The sequence below is a fragment of the Rhinoderma darwinii genome, chromosome 10 (genome assembly GCF_050947455.1).
Source record: "Rhinoderma darwinii isolate aRhiDar2 chromosome 10, aRhiDar2.hap1, whole genome shotgun sequence".
Lineage (NCBI taxonomy): Eukaryota > Metazoa > Chordata > Amphibia > Anura > Rhinodermatidae > Rhinoderma > Rhinoderma darwinii.
The window spans coordinates 94,237,660-94,258,659 of record NC_134696.1 but is presented as its reverse complement, the minus strand read 5'-3'; the positions used below and the strand labels follow the sequence as shown (position 1 = coordinate 94,258,659).

The following is a 21,000-nucleotide window of genomic DNA, read 5'->3' as shown; positions in this document are numbered from 1 at the left end:
CGGCAGAACGGTCGTGTGCATGAGGCAATAACGTTGTGCAGCGGAGGTTCTCCTCATTGGACAATGATTGTCGCCTATCTGGGGTGTATGAAGTCGCGCTTTGTTCGGGGCATAGTCTGTGTTTACATGTGCTATGTTGTTTGTATATACTGCATCAGTAGTTCTGTGTTTGTCTATGGGTTAGGTGGTGTTACGCTTGTTTTTTTTTTAGGCCTTGTTTCCCTGCGTATCTGGGGCGACCTGTTCACAGCAGACGTGTGACACTGGCGTTGACATATGATGTTGACATATGACGGCTTCCTGCCTAGTATACAGCATGTGTCAAAACAAACATCTGGATACACTCCCCCGAAACAAGAATAAAAATGAATAACCCGCTCTACACATCGTAAATATTTAGGCGCTTGCCCCGTGAGGTCCGTATGCTTCAGCTAATGTTATGGGGATTGGAACAATAGCAGCCAAATATACCTGATGAGTGTGAACTATAAAATAGCCATTTCCACTAGCTGGGTTATAGAGAAGTAAGGATCAGGGGCAACTGGTTGTACAATATACTCGCCCATATGGGTGTGTTAGTCAAAATGTATAAAAGGTCATTTAAAAATGTGAAAACCGTTTTCCGATATTTTTTCTATATGTGGCCCACTTACCCGGCCGAGTTTGAGACCCCTGATGTAGATATTGTTGTATTTGGTGATTTGGATTTACACAAGGTCCCCATGACAACACTGCACATGACAGAAATCAAAAGGGGACATGATGTCATCAAAATACAAAGTACAGTAAAATTGTTTAAACCTGGTATTAATGGAACCAGATAGGCGCCGGATTATAGGACGATCGTTTAAGAATAGGTAAAACTCGCATATGAGTAACAACGTTTTTTTCGCTGGAGGAATTTCCAGATTGTTATTTCTGATTAATATTTCTGATTCTGTGAGATTCCACTTGATATTGCAGTTCTGTGCTAGATTGGTATATTTTTAAGGATTATTGGATGGCGAAATAAAGGGGTATTAGGCCCCATGCACGCGACAGTAGTTTTCATCCGTACGGTTCAGGTAATTACGGATGACATTGCAGACACATTCATTTCTATAGGCCACGGACACCTTTTCTTATATTTACAGATGTGTATCCGAGCCGTAGAAATGATCTGCAAAATATAGAACATGTTCCATTCTTGTCCGCAATTGCGGCACAGACTCGTTCATAGAAGTCTATAGACTCTTTCGCAATTGCGGAAGCCTACAGATGTGCATTTGCGGATCCGTATTTGCGAACAGTGAAACCCCTTACGGTCGTGTGCATGCGACCTTACTGTGTGTATGTTTTGAGTGATTGATTAAAGTACTTTAAGATCGATGGCCTAAGCTTCTGATCAGCCATCAATGGTTGATCGGTGGAGGTTCGACCTCCAGGACTCCCACTGGTCAGCAGAATGAATAGGTTATCGCTACAGCCCTTTTGTTGCAGTACCAGACACAGCCACAGGTGTATTGAGGTCGCAGTGAAGTGGCCAGTGGGCACAGCTTTCCCTTCGTTATGCTGTTTTGGGGTGGGACCTCCACCGATCACACATTGATGCCACACAGTGGATGGGACAAGCTGCAGTATCCAGCACACCCTCTTCATATACATGCAGTATAACTGCTGTGTCTATGTAAACATGCAAGCACCACTGCCCATTCTGTGCTGATCGGTGAGGGTAGCAGAGCCCACCGATCTCCTAGAAAACCCTTTTAAAAATATCACCCTCCTTATATCCTGAATAGATCCCAAATATTATTTTACAATGCCCGCCGGTGTCACCCAGCTTTCCACAGACTGAATGGCTTGTTAAAGTGGAATATTATGCCGATTTTCATCCCCCCGCTCCATCCCTCTTAGTGCACTCCCAGTGTGTCAGTATTTACTGTCGTTCATTCTATTCATGAATCAGGAGGCCCTGGATGAACATTGCCATAGATCACACCCATATAGGAGAAATAAATAAATATTAATTGATATGGAATTTCTATTTCCCTATTTACAAAATTGACCGCACTTTTTGCCTTGACAAGCGTCTCCGGTCTTTCTCGTGCTTCTCGTTGCCCCCAACCCCCTCCCAACATGGCACTTGTCTATGTGTTGTTACCACGTTTGTGCATTTAAAGTGTGTGAATATTTCTGGACGTTTGCCAGCCTAGGGAGGGGGCACCAGAGGAGCAGCAGACAGGGATTGGGATAGAAAGTCTGGTGGGGGCTGGGCACATACCTGGGTATTTCGGCCTTATCTGCAGCTGGCCTGCTGCATAGTTCCCATACTTTTACTCTTAGAAGGAAATTGGTGTGTACAAATGACTGTATGTGGACGGGTGTCAGGGATGTGTCTGCGCATGCATAGGGCGTAGGACCAACTACGTATGGCTTCCATAAGACCTATATACTATGCAGAGCCCTAAGGAGCACAATACATAAAGAATCACTTTGTACTGGTTCATAGTATGTCAATGTACTTCATTCATGAGTGAGATTTTAAAGAGCGCTTCCCCTTTAAATAAAAGATGTCACCCATGAAGACGGCTCAGGACCTTTTATATTTCAAAAAATTCTTCTTAGAATATTCTCTTCAGCCATTTCTCAGTTAATGTCTTTGTGAACGAGACTTGTACGAATGCTCGTTCCCGATTATTTCTCCGTGTAAACGGGGCAGCGATCTGCCGTCAAACGAGCACATGCTCGTTTGTCGGCTGATCGGATCTTTTATGCGACCCGAAAAATGGTCCCTAGTTGGCAACGCATCTCCCCATGTAAGTTCTGCCGACTAGATGCAAATGTATGGGGATGAACGATTGTATGAACGATTCCCATACTCTTGATCGTTGCTCCATTTAAAAGGAGCAAACGATCGCCGATCGACATGTTGATCGGCGCTCGTTTACCAGGCGGGTGACAGATGCTGTGTGACAACCACCATTAAAATACCAGTAGTATCGTTGTCACCCAGCTTTCCACAGACTGAATGGCATGTAAAACTACAGCCTATAAAGGTTTGCATTCTCCTTCCGCATCAATCTCAGGCTTTGTTCACATGATGAAAAATTCACCATGATTCTGACGCGTTTTCAATGACATGTCACTTCTTGACGCGGTTTTTGCTGTGGAAACCGCATCGCATAGCCACACGCAGATGGTCTACATTGCAAGGGGCGAATCTGCGTGCAGATACACGATTGTATGTACGGCAAAACTCGAGGGTCAGCCTCGGATTTCTGCTGCGGAATCTCAACTAAATAAACGTCCGATTTTTTTTCCTCAGGAGAAATGTGTAGTGTGAACATAGTCTAAGAGTACCCACACACATAGCAGATTTGTTGTGGATTTTCTGCTGCGTTTCTGTTAAGAGCGTTGTCTTCTACATTGACAAGGGTGGAATCCGCAGTGAACATGAAAATCCGCAGCATGCCCTCATTCCCATGCGAAAAATATTCAGCAGCATGTGACTACGATTTTTTAAATTAAAAAATCAATCAATATCCTGCTAGGTGTCAGTATTTTCTGTTGTTTTTTTCATTCTATTCACGAACTAGTAGTCGCGGTATGAAAATTGCTATATCCACATAGGGCGTTATTTGAAATTGTGGGATAGGAATACGGAAGACCGTTTTTTTTTTCTCCAAATAAAGTGGATGGTTTTCATTGTGGCTACGTCCAAGCCCACGTATAGATCTGTATTTCTGGTTTAGAAAGCCCATTTTAATATACGGTACTCTATTAAAGAATTCTGAGTTCATAGAGGGGTGTCACCACCAGTTGAGCTAAGAGTTGGCTATAAAGAGCGTCTCTTACCCTGGAGGACCCGGCATATACATGCGTTAAACTTACAGCCCATTGATTTTAAATGGGAAAAGTGTAATGTTCCATTACCCCTGTGGGGGTGCTGCAGGGAAATTAAACTATCTGGAATGGTCCTTCACAGATTACAGCTGATCACTGGGGGTCTCACCAGAAGGACGGCTTGTGATCAGCTTATTATTATCTATCAAGAAGCAATTATCCAAAGCAGACAACCTCTTAAATAAATATATATATATATATATATATATATATATATATATATATATATATATTAATATTAAACCGGTGATATAGTGTATGTGCATATTAATATATTTCGAATAAACCAATTATATTCACATATATACATGTCCCTGGACGTAGCCATAGCATTCAGAATACAAACCGCCATTCTTTACACTGCTGGCTGCATTCAGAAAACGTAGAAACCTGTTCTTATTCAGACAATTATTTCTCCTTTATTGTACAATAATTTAATTGGAGAATTTCTCAGGTAAAATAACATTTTTGGTCGTCAGTCATGTGACTGCGCCCTGCCGCGTGTTTATTTTGGTCTGCCGAGTTTCACAACCTTTTTCCTTCAGTGTATAAATCCGTTTAATTACGTTTTCCGTCAGCCTAGGAGGAGTTGTTATTTTTATGCCCAGACTATAAGATCTTTCGATGAGCTAATGTAGTGCCAGTAAAGCACATAAAGGGTCAGCGCTGGCATGACAGAGGGCATTGAGCTGGCGGTATGTAACAGAGACAGGGATTAAACTGCACATTCCAGCTATACTCCCCTCCAGTGGGCAGCAGCTGGTATTCTGAGGGGGGGGGGGGATGGTCTCGACAATAGTGGCAGCCCCGGTCCATGCCACCGTTTCTAAATGTGACCATGGGAGGTGTATGGGGTGGCGGAGTGTGGAGATTTATCTCCTGCATACCTGGGATTCCTCTCTCCACCTCTTGACAGGCACATTCTGCTCGCTCATCCTTTTTCTGCTTCTCACTCGTCAACTATCACCCCCCACATGCGCCCCGTTCTGTTCTTCTGCATGCGGTACAAGGGGTAGGATTAACACCTCCATCTTTTTTTTTTTTTTTGCTACTCGCCACCGAAAATTATAGAAGTCTCATCCTAATACCGTCCCAGTCACCTATGGGAACGAAACCCACTGGCTAACATTTCTATATCTATATAGTCTTATGTAAAAGTTTGGGCACCCTCTGTCCAATTATTTACCTATTCTGCTGATTATCTAATCGGAAAGGGGCGCTCAAACTTTTACCAAGATTTTAAACCAGAAAATTAGCACTGCTACATCTCTATGTGTATGTTTATGAATAAGTAGTAGGGCCGAGTTTGCCATTTAAGAAGAGGTTTCCTGATCTATTGATGATTTATCTGTGATTATTACGGGACTGCCTGTAAACTGATAACATTTTAATCCATTGGGTTATCACAGTTCAGAAAATTGCCAAAATAACAGATTCCTCTGAGATGTAGCAGAGCTGAATTTGACATATATCTCAAGGCCTGCATTGTTTGTTGATAATTCTGACTATCATAATGAGTTGTGCCAAATGATGGACTCGGCTCTGCTATATCATGTGCACGTTTGTGTTGGGGGGGGGGGGGTTGGATTATGATCGTCCATTGAAAGTGTTGACTGACTCCTTTGATCTTTGCAGGTGACTCGGTCTCTCTGGCTCCCCTGTCCAATAGACCGTTAAGATGGATCAAGAAGACGGGCCTTATGGGGTGAGTGTTCCTAATGTTTATTTGGTCGACCCATCAGCAGATACAATGGGGGAATTTATTAACCTTTTTACGCCAGGCGTAGAGATTTCACAAAAGGCCCAAAAGTTTCAATTTGTAGTCGAAAATTGCGACTTTTGAGCAGTCTATGCTGCTCATGCCACTTTTTTTTTAAGTGGGTGTGACTTAACAGAAAAGGGCGTGGCTACTCGCGGCCTAACAAATTTATTACAATTTACGCCAGAAACTGGCCTAAATTATAGCGGATATCCCTCTATGTGGCGTAGCAAGGTAGATGCCCGGGCCGGGACACAGCAGTGCCCCTAAAATACAACCTGATTATCTCCCCAAATGTTCCTCTGACCGGACCTTACACTTGGTAGTGGTCTGCAAGCTGCATGTGGTTCCTGGCCACCGGTGGCCTAGAGCCCCCATAGTATTGTCAGTCCCACTGAAGAGTCCATGTTTGGTTATCACGTCCTTCCGTGTCTCTGTATTTTGGCAATCATTAAAATTCCAGGCTTTGAGAGTCCTTATCTTAAAAGGTTGAAGTATTTTTGTTTCTCTTCTCTCTCTCCGTTCTTCTGTTGCCAAACGCACAGTATCGTGTTGTGTCTTTGTTTAATGGGCACACTTCTAAATTCCGATAAGTTCTCCTGGAACTCGATATAATGGGGAGTTTCCTGGCTGGTTGATCTGCTTCCTGCAGACTGTCTGATAACATGAGCGTCCTTTTTATACTTAGAATCTACCAAGTATTGGAGAGGATGGGTACAAACTGGGTCAAAATAAGAGACCTAAGCCTAAAAACATTGTCAGAGGTGTCATTAGGACTCCTAAAAAGTATTCCTCTGTTGTGTCTTACCAATGTTTTTTCATCTTTGTTGACTATCTACTCAGGGTTTCCATTCCATGGGGGCCACGTCAATCATTGGAGCAGAGGATGAAGACTTTGAGAATGACATTGAACCTGTAAGTATTGGTGGGCGATCGTTTTGTAACTTCATTTGGTTGGAACTCTGTTCTCTACTCTTAGTCTCTTTTCTTCAGAGCTCGTTCTTCTTGTCCTATTTATTTGTTACTGGTCTTGGTTTGCTTCATTGACTGCACCGTCTCTGCCCATCCCCGCACCATCTTATTCTCCCGTCTGTCTCTGCTCTTCTCCTCACCATATTATTCTCCCGTCTGTCTCTGCTCTTCACCTCACCATATTATTCTACCATCTGTCTCTGCTCTTCACCTCTCCATCTTATTCTCCGGTCTGTCTCTGCTCTTCACCTCACCATATTATTCCCCTGTCTGTCTCTGCTCTTCTCCTCACCATCTTATTCTCCTGTCTCTGCTGTTCATCCCACATCCTGAAGATCTCTGCTCTCCATTTAACAGTCTTATTCTCCTGAAGAACTCTGCTCTTCACCTTACCATCTGTTTCCTCTGATTTCCTCTGTTGTTTAGCTCACCATCTTAGGCTTCATTCACATCTGCGTCAGGGCTCCGTTCCGACGTTCTGACGGAACTTTCCGTTGGAACGGAGCCCTGACTGACAAACGGAAACCGGAGGTTTCCGTTTCCATCACCATTGATTTCAATGTTGACAGATCCGGTGCCAATGGTTTCCGTTTGTCTCAGTTGTGCAGGGGTTCCATTGGGTTCCGTAGTTTTGACGGAATCAATAGCGTAATCTACTATCAAATCGCATTGAAATCAATGGTGAAGGAAACGGAAATCTCTCGTTTGTGTCAGTCGGAGCTCCGTTCCGACAGAAAGCTCCGACGGAATGTCGGAACGGAGCCCTGACGCAGATGTGAACGAAGCCTTATTTAGCTATCTCTGCTATTGACACTATCTCAGACATATTTTACTCCTCTTTACTTTATCTCCTACACCTACCTTTGCCCTCCACCACATCTTCTTATCCACCTACCTTTGCCTTTTATCTTACTATGTAGACTTGCACTTTTTGACACCATGGTCAAGAACTTCTCCTCCCTCTCACTGGTCTCCCGGCTCTCCGTGGTTTTCCTCCTTCCATTGACTCTTTCCACTGTTTGTCTCCCCAGAGTGTGGATGACCAGCAGAGTTATTTCCAGAGTATTGAGCTAGTAAAAGATCATCCTGCTTATATTATGGTCTTTCTGCACCATGTTGTACTTCAGTTTGACCCAAGTCCGCTGGTAAGAAATAGTCGTTTTACCAACTAACCAAAATTCTCGCGCTATCATGGACTATATTTGTATTGTATTTCTTAACCACTAAGATATTCATAAGACGTTTCAAGAATATGGACTCCCCACCATACAGTAGATCTAGTATGAACATGTAAAACACAATTTTTCCTCCAAAATTATTAATATCAAGATCAAATCAAATTACTACATATCAAACTGATTGACGTATGGCTAAACATCATGAGGAACCTACTTCTATCACTGACACCAATCCCATAATTTCCATATCTCATCTTCTTACATCATGTGCCAAGGTGTAGTGATTGATATGTTATGGTGCCAAGGGATAACTTTGGTTTGGCACGGTACAAGTTCCCAACCGGTGGCTTTCCTGCTGTTGAAAACGACAACTCTCATCATCCCCAACCTGTCACTCTCAGGGCAACATTCAGGCACCCGTATGCCAGCCTGCCTAATGAAGGGCATGTAGGTCAATTCTTTTACTAACAAATTACCGCCTGCTGTGACATAAGTTTCCAACCGAATCCAATGCCTCATGACCTGAAAAACTTGGAGACGCTAAACAGTGTTTTTTGTATATTTTCCGTATAAAATATACATAGTGCTTCTGAGACAAATATATATATTTTTTTATTCTTTCTTTTGTCTCTTATTTAAAATTTTTAGTAATAATTATTTCTTTATTTTTTAAAATTTTCTTAAACTTTTTTTTTTTTTTTAAATATTAGATTCAACACAAACAAATAGGGAGGGAGGGTGGGACAAGTAACGGCCAAAAGAGGAAGATGTCTGCCCGCCCCCGAAACCACCCAAAAAACACCCAGTGGGCGGGTGCCCTTTATCCCAATAGGCCCACATATATAACTGGGACAGCCCCACCCCCAGCAAGATATATCCCTCCTTTAACCCCTTCAATGCCTCAGTCATGGGCCCAACGGCTAATAAGCCTGAGGGTCTCCAATGACAGATCCTTTTCTCTTTTTTTTTTTGTGGGCTACATTTATGTCCTATGAATGGACCTACATACAGAGGCAGCTTCTATGACGGATTTTAGGTCCTTTGTGTTTCCATAGTCTGTAATGATTGTGCTTATTTATTCTTTCTCTCTCCTCCATGCTGTTCTCAGATGCTCATCTCGGTTATTACAGGTGTGTCCAATCCCTACTAAATGTGTGCTTTATGCTGAGGAGTTAGTCCCTGTCCGTAGATCAGCCTTATAAATGTCACGTTTTCATTGTCATTTATGTGACACTACAAAATCGATACCGTTTGCCCACATGTGAATGAAGCCATTTATTACAATGCGATTCTGGGGGGGTTGAGATCAGACAACGTGACTGTCACCTGGATTGTACCGCAGGCCATATACAAAATGGGCCTCATTTATAAAAAAAAACCAGTGTTGACAAGTACAGGAAGTGTTTCCCTTGGCAACCAATCAGCTCACTTGTTTGATTTTCAAACCTGCTCTGGAAAAATAGAAGCAGAGTTCTGATTGGTCGCTATGGGCAACACTTCCTGTACTTGTCTACACTAGTTTTCCTAAATGAGGCCTATTGTGTGTATGCGAGACATAGACTTCTATGGAGGCCAGCCGGTGCTATGATGGCCAGATCCCCTTCTATGATTGCCGCACCATTCCACGGTGGCACATGCTGCGTCCTATTACACAGCAGAATTAGCCTCCTAGTTATAACCTATAGGAGGCCCTGTTAGATGCACAGTTGCCATACTTATCAAATCTTGATACATTTTAAGACCCGCCCAATTCTGCTTGTAGCGGGTCTTCTGCTTTGCCCCCAAAGTTGCCTGAAATGCCCCCTTTTACCCATTTGTGGTCTACAAAAATCAGGACTGTTGGCACTTGCTCTTTAGTACGAAACCTTTGTATATCATTGTATAGTATCCACTAAGAACAAAAAACATTGATATTTGTAACTGGGCATGATATTAGAATGGGTCTGGAACAGCGCCAATCTTGCCTGTAGGCTGTGTCAGGGATTGAAGCTCATAAAAGTAAATAAGCTGCAATACCAGACACAGCCTTGAACAAGAGTGGCGCTGTTTCTAGAAACGTTTTGTACTAATAGCATAGACCCCCTTTAAGTACACACACATGGTAGACATATAACGTAAGCACAGACAGTGACGTGTCCGTTGAAGTGCTTGACGTCGCCAGCAGGTGGCAGCATAATCTTGCTTGATGGATGAATTGTGATTTATATCATGTTTATTGCTTTCTAAACATTTTTTTGTCCGGTATCTGCAGCTCTGCTTCTTGCACGTTGAAATTTTAAGAAGCCTATCAGCCAAAGAGGGAAAAAAATCCTTTACGGATTTCTACAACACATTCCTGATGAAGGGAGCAGTGAGTATCCAATATAATAGCTGCCATTTTCAGTTTGCAACCAGTTTGTCCAGTTTCAGCAAATGAATGGTTTTCTTTTGTGTAATTAAAAGTTATACAATTTTCCAGTATACTTTCTGTATTAATTCCCCCTGGTTTTCAAGATCTCTGCTTGCTGTTATTCAGCAGGTACATTCATTGCTTACTTGCAGTGGATACAATTCTGTCCATGGTCATGTGATAGACACAGGTGCTGGGATCGTTAGAAGACACCGCTCTGATACACATACTGTAACGAGCCGTGCACCTGTGTGTCCATCGCATGACCGTGTAACGAGCCGTGCACCTGTGTGTCCATCACAAGACCGTGTAACGAGCCGTGCGCCTATGTGTCCATCACATGACCCTGGACAGAATTTTAGCCACTGGAAATACACAATAAATGTTCCTGCGGAATAACAGCAAGCAGAGATCTTGCAAACTGTGAGGAATTAATACAAAAAGTATATTTGGAAATTGTATAACTTTTTTAACTATACAAAAAAATTACATTAATGTCATTGCAAAAGTCATGCGCCTTTCTAGTATAGTTCCTGGTTGATCTCGCACTGCTGTGTAGGGGTAACAGGAATATTTTAAGTGTGATTTTTGGATCATACCTCTGTCGGCCGCTGGTAATTATTGGACTTCTTGTACAAACATCAACCCGAGGGCAAACCTTTCACTGCATTGTTCACCAGTGACTCAACATTCCTGAGCGTCTGCAGCTCTTCCCTGAGCTGGTATCGCTGTAAACTCTTCCAATGACTGACATGGCTTCTCTTTTTTTCCCCTTTAGGTTTTGCGTGTCCCAATTCCGAGCAATGTGTCCTTTGACCTGGGTGAGTTCTAATACCGTGGACGTGGAACCTTTGCAACTAGTCTGTAAAAATGTAATGTATTGTCATAAGTTTACGCCCCCATGGTAAGCTTCATGGGCGATTTCAATATCGTGATACTTAAATATGCCGTGATTTGCGGTGCCTGCGTTATAGTCTATGGCGGACTATAGTAAAAGAGCAATTTCTCCATAACTAAAAAACGAAAAGCCCTTGTAAGTAGAAGTTTATTATTCGCGGTTGAGCTATATCTGTTTTTTGAATAGTTGGGGACAACCAATATTGGCCGCCACAGCTGGGCTTGTCACCAAACTGTCCTAGAGCCAAATGGAAAGTGCGATACCCCCCTCAAAGTAGCACAACGGCACAGGTCAACCATGGAAAAACAGCAATAGGTGTATGTATTTTGGGTGGAGCTGCCTTTTAAGCATAACATTTTACATTTAAAGGGGTTTTCCAGCCAGTAAAAATTGATCGCCTTTCCTCCCGGGACCCCAGCCGATTAGCTGTTTTGAAGGGGCCGCTGCCCTTGTTCGCCGCTAAATGCGTGTTGAAGATTCACAGTGAGCAAGTAGAAATGAAACGCGTACGAGCGCTGCACCCCCTTCAAAACAACTGATCGGCGGGGGTCCCGGAAGTCGGAACTCGACCCATCAGCTACTGATGGACTATCCTGAGGGTAGGCCATCAATTTTTGCTGGCTGGAAAACCCCTTTTAATAGGGGTTTCTCCGTTTTATATAAATAAAGCGTAATCGTTGGATAATGAAAAGTTCTGCAACTTTATAATATGCTTTGTTTTAATTGGTCGTTATTTTCAAGATCTCTGCTTGCTGTCAGTTGTGGGAATATTCTGGTTTACATCCAGAGGGTGAAAACCTGCGCAGACCTAATACTTCTTACAGCTGAGGGTTTGCTACTACTGTATCCAGTCTAGGCAATCCTCTGCGAGCCAAACACATCAGTAGAACCAAATCTGTTTCCTGTCCTGATAGTTCTCTACAATGTATCAGTGCAGGTAAGGTACTGTTCACATCACGTTTTCGCTTTAGGTCTGGTGTATACGCAAGGGAATCTCCCAACGTATGTGCTGAAACGTAAAGGCCTGATGTCTACCACTGTATGCCATGCAGTTACAATAGCGTTGCCTATAGACACCCATGTTATAAATACTGTATACTGCGCGGTATATGTATTTTTACAGTGGCCAACTGTATGGGAAAGTACAGCAGTCTACACTTTCCCATACAGTAAATAAAATATGATATACCTTCCCGGCAGATGTCAGAAGGACACTCCTAGAATCCACTGGGTCCATAGGGCTCCATGGATATGTTCAGCGCATATGCCGGGAGTATCTCCAGACGCATATATTGAATATACACACGAAACGTGGTGTGAACAGAGCTTAAAATGTATCAGTCTGGAGTCTTGGGGATTTTAGCTTGCCATTACCCGATCCTAAATTTAAGTAAACCATCAACTGTAAGGTCTATACACCCTCCTGTCCAAATGGAGTGGTTAAAACTGTAAGTGGAGACCTACACATTTCTGCTTTTTAGCCTCAAGCGAAATGTAGTGCTCACCCTAGTTGTCTGCTTTGGAAAATTTTGTGAGTATGGTCCTCTATAAAAAGGCTGATAGGTTGTCAGGCTGCTGGGAGCCCCAGCAATCATCTGTAATCTGAAGAAGAACCTGGCAACAAGTATTCAATTCTCCTGCAGCGCCACCACAGGGGAAATTAAGCATTACACAGTACCCTATGAAATCAAAGGACAGTCCATGTAATGCACAGACATGCTGGGTCCTCCAGAGGCAGAACACAGGGACCTCCTCTGTTAATTCAGGATTCCCAAACAGAGTATTTTAAAATGGGTTTTCTAAACTAGACAACCCCTTTAAGAGCGTTGTAAGGATATTACTATGGGCCAGGCTTGATTAGGACGTTCCCTTTACGGTCAGTGCGATACTCTTTGATCATTTGGTAATACTTTGTTCTGCTGTAATGGTTTTTTTCCCCCCTGTTGTTAGTCGGGCAGCAGCAGGAGCCCCAGTGGTTCTGCGGTGAGAACACTCTGTATATAGTTTTGCTTTGGTGCACAAAGGCAAATCGCTTCCTGAGGAGATGTTGTGAAGCTGATAAACTCCGCACATGGTTTTCCTGTCTCCTCCCTTCAGAGTTGGCAATTTTTTCTGTGCAGGAATAGTGCCATCTTATGGCCATAAGTGGTACTGCAACTAGAACAGCGCCACCTACTCTGCAATTTACCCCTGATTCTAGTGGGAACACCAGAGGTTTATTTCATGGAATTTTACCCGTAACTATCTTCCTTTATGCCTCGCCCTTTTATATAAGACATCGCCAACGTATCGCATTTGAATCACAAATAGTGCATATGACTCCCCTTCATCATACCCCAAAATTAATGCACCAGACCCTCTAAACAAATACAAACCCCAGAACTTCTAAAATAATAGAGACCCCAGACCAGACCTGCAGATACCCACCTATCCCTGGTCCAGCGGGCCTCTTAATTCCTGCGCTCTGCCGCCACCACAGACCGTGTCCTGACCCCGGCTCTGGGATAGGAGGGTTAGTATATTTTGACATGGGGCACCAGGAGGTCCTCCCCTCTTAAAACATCCCTACTGGTGATCAACTGATGGGGGAGGATGCGGCTGGCGACACATATAGCATTAAATAACGCCATTCAAATAAATGAGTAGTCGTATGATGGCAATATCCAGGGCCGGCTTTACACGGTGACCCGCATGCTACTTTCTTAAAGAAGTCTTCCAAGTTATTTAAAAAATTGGGCATGTAGAAGGGATGCAAAAAAAATAAAAATGCTCACCTCACAGGTCTTCGTCGTTCCTGCGCCGCCGCTTCCGTTCCTCCCTGCCGCTGTGTATTGATATAGTTGCAGCGATGATGTGCTTGTATACCCGATCGCTGCAGCCAATCACTGGTCTCAGTGGGTATACAACAGAGGATCGCTGAGGTCCGTGCTTGGCTGCAGCGATCACGCCATCGCTGGAGATATGTCAATACACAGCGGCGGGAAGGAATGGAGCGGTGGCGCTGGAACGACGGGGATCTGTAAGGTGAGTAAAAAAAAAATTTGCATCCCTCCTACATTGGCCAATTTTTCAAATAACTCGGAAAACCCCTTTTTAAAGCCTCTTCATATGGTTCATCATACAGTCTGCAAATAACCGTACCATGCAATGCATAACTATAGGTGCCATATAGTATAGTACTCAAATAACAGTGCAATATGGTAGCCAAACCACACTTCCATACAGTTGCCTAAATAACCATGCCATGCTGCCGTCGCCATACGCTGCAAGAATAGCATACCATATAGCGCCTAAGTAACGGCCACGCAATGCCTACAGTAAATACCGCCATACAGTGACCAAAGAATGCATAGCTTATTGGCTCTCTACTTAGTGGCAGATAGACAGGATCCCAAGCTGGGGTCACCTCTCTATGGCGTCCATATAACCTAATAGGGCATATGTAGAGGTGTTCATGAGAGACCCCCCTATTACAGAGGTGTTCATGAGATACCCCCCCCCCATTACAGAGGTGTTCATGAGAGACCCCCCCATTACAGAGGTGTTCATGAGAGACCCCCCATTACAGAGGTGTTCATGAGAGACCCCCCCCATTACAGAGGTGTTCATGAGAGACCCCCCCATTACAGAGGTGTTCATGAGAGACCCCCCCCATTACAGAGGTGTTCATGAGAGACCCCCCATTACAGAGGTGTTCATGAGAGACCCCCCATTACAGAGGTGTTCATGTGTGCCAGGGTATGGAAATGATGTCTGATCTGGATAAACCCCTGTTATCTCCTTAGTAAATCATTGCTCAGCAGATGTGGTTCTGATTGGTGGTAAGCTGAGAACATTGTTATAAATATCTTCTTCTTTTTTCTATCACAGATCGCACAAGGTTAGATCTTATTCAGGATGACATGCTGAAGAAATATATAACGGAGATCCAGAGTCATCAGATCCCAGAGATCTGCAGACAGCTGGAAGATTTTAGGTAAGTGTGAGTTACTACTGTATAACTGTGCCTACGAGATGGATAGCTATATAGATAAATGGGCCGTGAAAATGAGCGCCGATCGACGAGCAAAAGGAGCAATGATCGGTGATTTCTGGGGACGAGCGATCGTTACTATGATCGCTCGCCCCCATACATTTCTACCATCTCCCTGGCGACAATGATAATATTTAATGCGTAAGCGATATGATCCGCCGACGAACAAGACTCATTGGCTGATCGCTGACCTGTTTCCACAGAGCAATGATCAGTAACGAGTGTTCATGCGAGCGCTTGTTTTCCCTATTTATTGGCCCATGGCAAAGGGCCCATACTGAAGATAGATACTGTAGATACATAGATCGGAGATAGACAGATCCTGTAGATAGAGGTGGACCACTGTAATTCTGTAGCTTAAAGGGGTTTTCCACTACCGGACAACTGATGACCTATCCCCTGGATAGGTCATTAGTATATGATTGGTGCGTGTCCGACACCCATACCCCGCACCGATCAGCTGCTCCGGCTGCCTGCGGGCACCGGATGTCATTGCACACTATGCAGTGTAGGGAGCCGGAAGCAGTTGGCTCAGTACAGTGCATAGTGGCCGTGTGCCGAACTGCAGCTCTGCTTCTATTCGCTATTCCGTGACCGGAGCCAATTGCTCCCGGCATGGACGTCCGGTGCTCAGAGGCAGCCAGAGCAGCTGATCGCTGTGGGGTCCGGGTGATGGACCCCCACCGATCATATACTGGTAACCTAACCAGTGGACAGGTCATCAGTTGTCCAGTAGTGGGAAACCCCTTTTAAAGGTGTTTTCCAGCCAGTAAAAATGTATGGCCTATCTTCAGGATAGACCATCAATAGCTGATCGGTCGGGGTCCTTGGTATTGCGCAGTCCACAGGTATTGCAGCATTCTTCTCCCATTGAAGTGAATGAGAGAAAAAGCTGCAATACCTGTGAATGGCCACTACATGTGCGTCGACAATTCACAGTGATAAAGTAGAAATGAAGGGGAAGCAGCGCTCGTATGAGGCATCGGCGGGGGTCCTTGGAGTCAGACCCCCGACCCATCAGCTATTGATGACCCATAGGCCATCAATTTTTACTGTCTGGAAAACCCCTTTAAGCATCCACATTCACCTGGATCCAGCCTTTTACAATATGGTGCTGAATTAATCAGGATAATATGGGTTGGGGGGTTCACGTCATGTCAGAATGATTGCGATGCTTCATCTCTGGTAATGTCTCTTTCCGCTTCTCCGTAGATTCCTTGTTATTTTGTGCGTTGCTGATGACCATATATTCCTGTATACATTGCGCTGACATCTCCTCTGCATTCTTTGTATAGGTCCAAACGGGTACTTGGTATGACGCCCGGAGAGCTGGAGCTGAGTGAACTGGAGTCTTATACCACCAATGACCGATATATATTACAGTCCAAAGAAAAACAGCTGGCGGAACGTCTGCTGGGGAAGTTGGATGATATGCAGTGAGTATCTCCAAAATACACGGGGGAGGGGACTGGAGTGGGGGTGCGGTGAGATGAATCCTAATTTTAGTTATTTAAACATTTCTTCAGAATTTTATGCTAAAGCGCACGACCCACTTCCTGCCATTTGCTGCATTACGGGTTTCTCCTCTTGCTCCAGTTCTGCACACGTAAAACATGCCACTCTAAGATATCCATTGTGCCCTCATGCCACCCTCTGCAGTGTCCGTTGTGCCCTCATTCCACCCTCTGCAGTGTCCGTTGTGCCCTCATGCCACCCTCTGCAGTGTCTGTTGCACCCTCATGCCACCCTCTTCAGTGTCCGTTGCGTCCTCATGCCACCCTCTGCAGTGGCCATTGCACCCTCATACCACCCTCTGCAGTGTCCATTGCACCCTCATGCCACCCTCTGCAGTGTCCATTGCACCCCTATGCTGCTTGCTGCAGTGCTTGTTGTTCAACCATGCCACTAACTGCAATGTCCTTCATGCCCCCATAACTCAAAATACAGGGCTTCTTCTGCCCCCAAACGAATCTCTGCCGTGTTTATCGTGCCTCTCATGCCGCTTAGTGCAGGGGCTGTTGCACCCCCGTGCTGCTTGCTACAGTGCTTGTTGCGTCACCATGCCACTCACTGCAGTGTCTTTCATGCCGCTTGGTACAGTGCCTGTCACGCCCTGCTATGCCACTATCCCGTGCACTCTGCTATCCCATTCTGCGCTGCCTCCTCTATACTGAGCCCCAATATCCCACACTCCAGATTCTATATATAACTCTCAGGCTGGGAACGTCGGGACCCTTTATTAACCCAGACACCTCTGGGAATTAACTCTGCAGAGCAGCTTAACCCATTCACTGCCTGCTTGATCAGCCTGACATTACAGAGCGTACGGACCCTGTAGCTCTGGCGGCCTAAGGGTTAATACCCAGGAAATGGTCTTGGGAAGTATCCAGCGTCTCCTTTCCCTAACACGGAACATCTGCGTCCCAGTCTTTTCTGTGGGTTGCATCATCCTGCTGCGTGGCGGGGTATATAAGCCACGCGCCGTCCCTATTGTCTCCACTCATTGACTCTGGACTTGGAGATACTTGTAGAAGACTATCATACCATGATCAGCAAGACCACCAGTGCCCAACTCACACTCGCTAAACATGATATTCTGTGGGTGAGTTCCTTGGGTGGGAGATGGGCATAAAGAACATATGGAGGCCAAGTCATCCTTTAAATTCTAGATTTACTTCTTATGTATGTTTATTGCACTTCTATAGGAAAGATGGAGGTTTATAATATCCATGGGAGTGTTATACATGCGATTTATAGAGAAGCGATCATTGATCAGGAGGCTGCGGGGAGCCAGGTCCGAACTTGCTATTTAAAGGGGGTTGCATACTTCTGGAGGCTTTTGCCTGTTCTCCCTGCACAGGTTGCTCTTTAAATATGTTTTCCACTGTATAATGAAAAATTCTGCAACTTTTTAATATACTTTGCATTTTGATTCAACACTATTTTCAAGATCTCTGCATGCTGTCAGTGAACTGTATTATTTGTTGTTATGTCTAGAGGCTGAAAACCTGTACAGACCTAATACTGCTCAAAGCTGAGAGTTGTTGGTTTTTTCTATTATAAATGTATCCAGTCTGGACAATGTGCTGAACAGCTTGAGTTCCAGACTCACACATTTTACCTGCACTGATACATTGTAACAAACGATCAGGGCAGGAAAGAGATTTGTGCTGATGTATTCCGCTCACAGAGGATGGTTTAGACTTCATACAATTGTAACAAACTCTCAGCTGTGAGAAGTATTAGATCTGTACAGTCTTTCAGCCTCTAGACATAAATAAGACTGTTTCCATTCACTGACATCAAGCAGAGATCTTGAAAATGGTGAGGAATTGAAACACAAAGTATAGTAGAAAGTGGCGGATGTTTTTTTTTTTATATAATAATGAAGCTTTATTGATAAAAAAAATAATTGGAAACCTCTTTAAATGCATAGGGAACATGGCAACACTTCTGCATCTCTGCGATATTCCCTTGAGATCCTGAGCAGGCCGGGTTTACAGTCTGATTTCATGTGTCATTTGCTGTTTGGACTAAAACCAGGATCTGTTTTTTGTTGGACATTAATATACATTTAGATATAGTGATAGTAAATGATGTGGTCAGGTGTGGACGTAGATTGTGGAGGACCCCTGTGCAAGAACCGTGTATGAGCTGCTCACGTAGAACCCCCCCCCCCCCCCCCTCATAGCTCTCCAGTAATTAGCCCTCTAGCATGCCAGATTCTCTGATAGGAAGCAATGGTATATTCCTTTTAAGGTGGCATCACCCCTCCTCCCTCGCCTGCAGAGTATACTGAACATGCAGCATGTCTGCCCCTGGGTGTGGTTTTACAACTCATTATGCTTTAGGATACTGCAAGTCACTGTGTACATACATTACATTACAGATCCTACATTACATCCTGTATTATACTCCAGAGCTGCACTCACTATTCTGCTGGTGGAGTCACTGTGTACATACATTACATTACTTATCTTGTACTGATCCTGAGTTATATCCTGTATTATACTCCAGAGCTGCACTCACTATTCTGCTGGTGGAGTCACTGTGTACATACATTACATTACTTATCCTGTACTGATCCTGAGTTACATCCTGTATTATACTCCAGAGCTGCACTCCCTATTCTACTGGATGAGTCACTGTGTACATACATTACATTACTTATCCTGTACTGGTCCTGAGTTACATCCTGTATTATACTCCAGAGCTGCACTCACTATTCTGCTGGTGGAGTCACTGTGTACATACATTACATTACTTATCCTGTACTGGTCCTGAGTTACATCCTGTATTATACTCCAGAGCTGCACTCACTATTCTGCTGGTGGAGTCACTGTGTACATACATTACATTACTTATCCTGTACTGATCCTGAGCTACATCCTGTATTATACTCCAGAGCTGCACTCACTATTCTGCTGGTGGAGTCACTGTGTACATACATTACATTACTTATCCTGTACTGGTCCTGAGTTACATCCTGTATTATACTCCAGAGCTGCACTCACTATTCTGCTGGTGGAGTCACTGTGTACATACATTACATTACTTATCATGTACTGATCCTGAGTTACATCCTGTATTATACTCCAGAGCTGCACTCACTATTCTGCTGGTGGAGTCACTGTGTACATACATTACATTACTTATCCTGTACTGATCCTGAGTTATATCCTGTATTATACTCCAGAGCTGCACTCACTATTCTGCTGGTGGAGTCACTGTGTACATACATTACATTACTTATCCTGTACTAATCCCGAGTTACAATTGACTGGTTCATGGACAGCGGGTGCTGCATGTCTCTGACACGCAGGATACGCCTGTAATCTACCACATCTAAATTCATAACTTGGATGTGATAGTTTACAGGTGGATGACACGCAGGACCTGCAGTCACTGAATCCGTCAGGTCCACGGGACTGGCGGATTCAGTGAATAGCGCTAGACACAGCTGCTCTGTATAGAGAATACAGACCAGCTGTATCTTACAAAGTAAAAATAATTTTTAATAAAATGTATTTACAAACACACTAATACACACTTTTATTTAAAACAACAGCAACTAAAAAAAAACTTTCAAACTTTTATATGGCCTTTAATTTGCTGACACAGAACGACGCCTTTAACACGAAGTTTACAAAGAATCCATTCATACATTGTATAATAATATTCCTTTAATCCTACTAATTAATTGGTTATACTTTTGTATGGCAGTCCAATAATCCAGAAAATTTGATAATCTGGCACTGATTAGATCTAAAGACTGATGAACTATCGCCTCCAATTTATGATACCAGGGACTATTTCTGCACTATGCATGCGGTGTAAGAATACAGTCACACACTAGAGGGCAGTACTGAGCCCTGTTTGGCTGCCTTGTGCTTGCCAGCTGTGCCCTTTGTATATACCCACCTTTAAATACATATCCTTCTTTATTTTGCTGTGTCAGTCGGAAAATGTAAATCGTGATTTCTGTGGTTACCAACGCTGAGCTATGATGTTCTTCTTGCTTTTACAGCCCAAACATCTCTACGGACGAGGAGAAAAGGTAATGCCAGGCTCCTGCCCGCCAGTTAAAATGAAGAGTTGGATGGTAGGAAATCCACCCAGCTGCCAAGTGAATCACTCCATGTATAATATGCTCAGATGAGGAACTGTCTTTTTTTTTTTTTTTTAATACTAGAAACAGCGCCACTCTTGACCATGGGCTTTGTCGGGTATTGCAGCACGACCCCGTTCACTTGAATAGGGCTGAGCTGCAACACTAGACAAGAGCCTCACCTTTCCCCTGCAGCAGCACCTACAGGGGAAAAGTAGTATTACATGTGCTCATTAAAATGCCCAGTATCATTCCGCCAGTGGGAGCCACTCTATATTAGT

General features: G+C 43.9%; 1 protein-coding gene across 8 annotated transcripts in view; it reads left to right on the top strand.

Annotated features, from left to right (window-relative positions):
• The window catches only part of ARHGEF1 (Rho guanine nucleotide exchange factor 1), a 67,525-nt gene that overhangs the window by 19,844 nt on the left and 26,681 nt on the right, over positions 1 to 21,000 (top strand). For 4 of the 8 annotated variants that reach the window (XM_075840328.1, XM_075840326.1, XM_075840332.1 and 1 more), the window contains exons 2-9: positions 5,518 to 5,587; positions 6,485 to 6,556; positions 7,645 to 7,758; positions 10,043 to 10,141; positions 10,959 to 11,001; positions 14,949 to 15,054; positions 16,407 to 16,547; positions 20,639 to 20,668. In XM_075840328.1, the coding sequence (XP_075696443.1) occupies positions 5,561 to 5,587; positions 6,485 to 6,556; positions 7,645 to 7,758; positions 10,043 to 10,141; positions 10,959 to 11,001; positions 14,949 to 15,054; positions 16,407 to 16,547; positions 20,639 to 20,668 (632 nt within the window). In that variant the 5' untranslated portion in view covers positions 5,518 to 5,560. The other 4 variants (XM_075840327.1, XM_075840333.1, XM_075840329.1 and 1 more) reach the window with 4 other exon arrangements.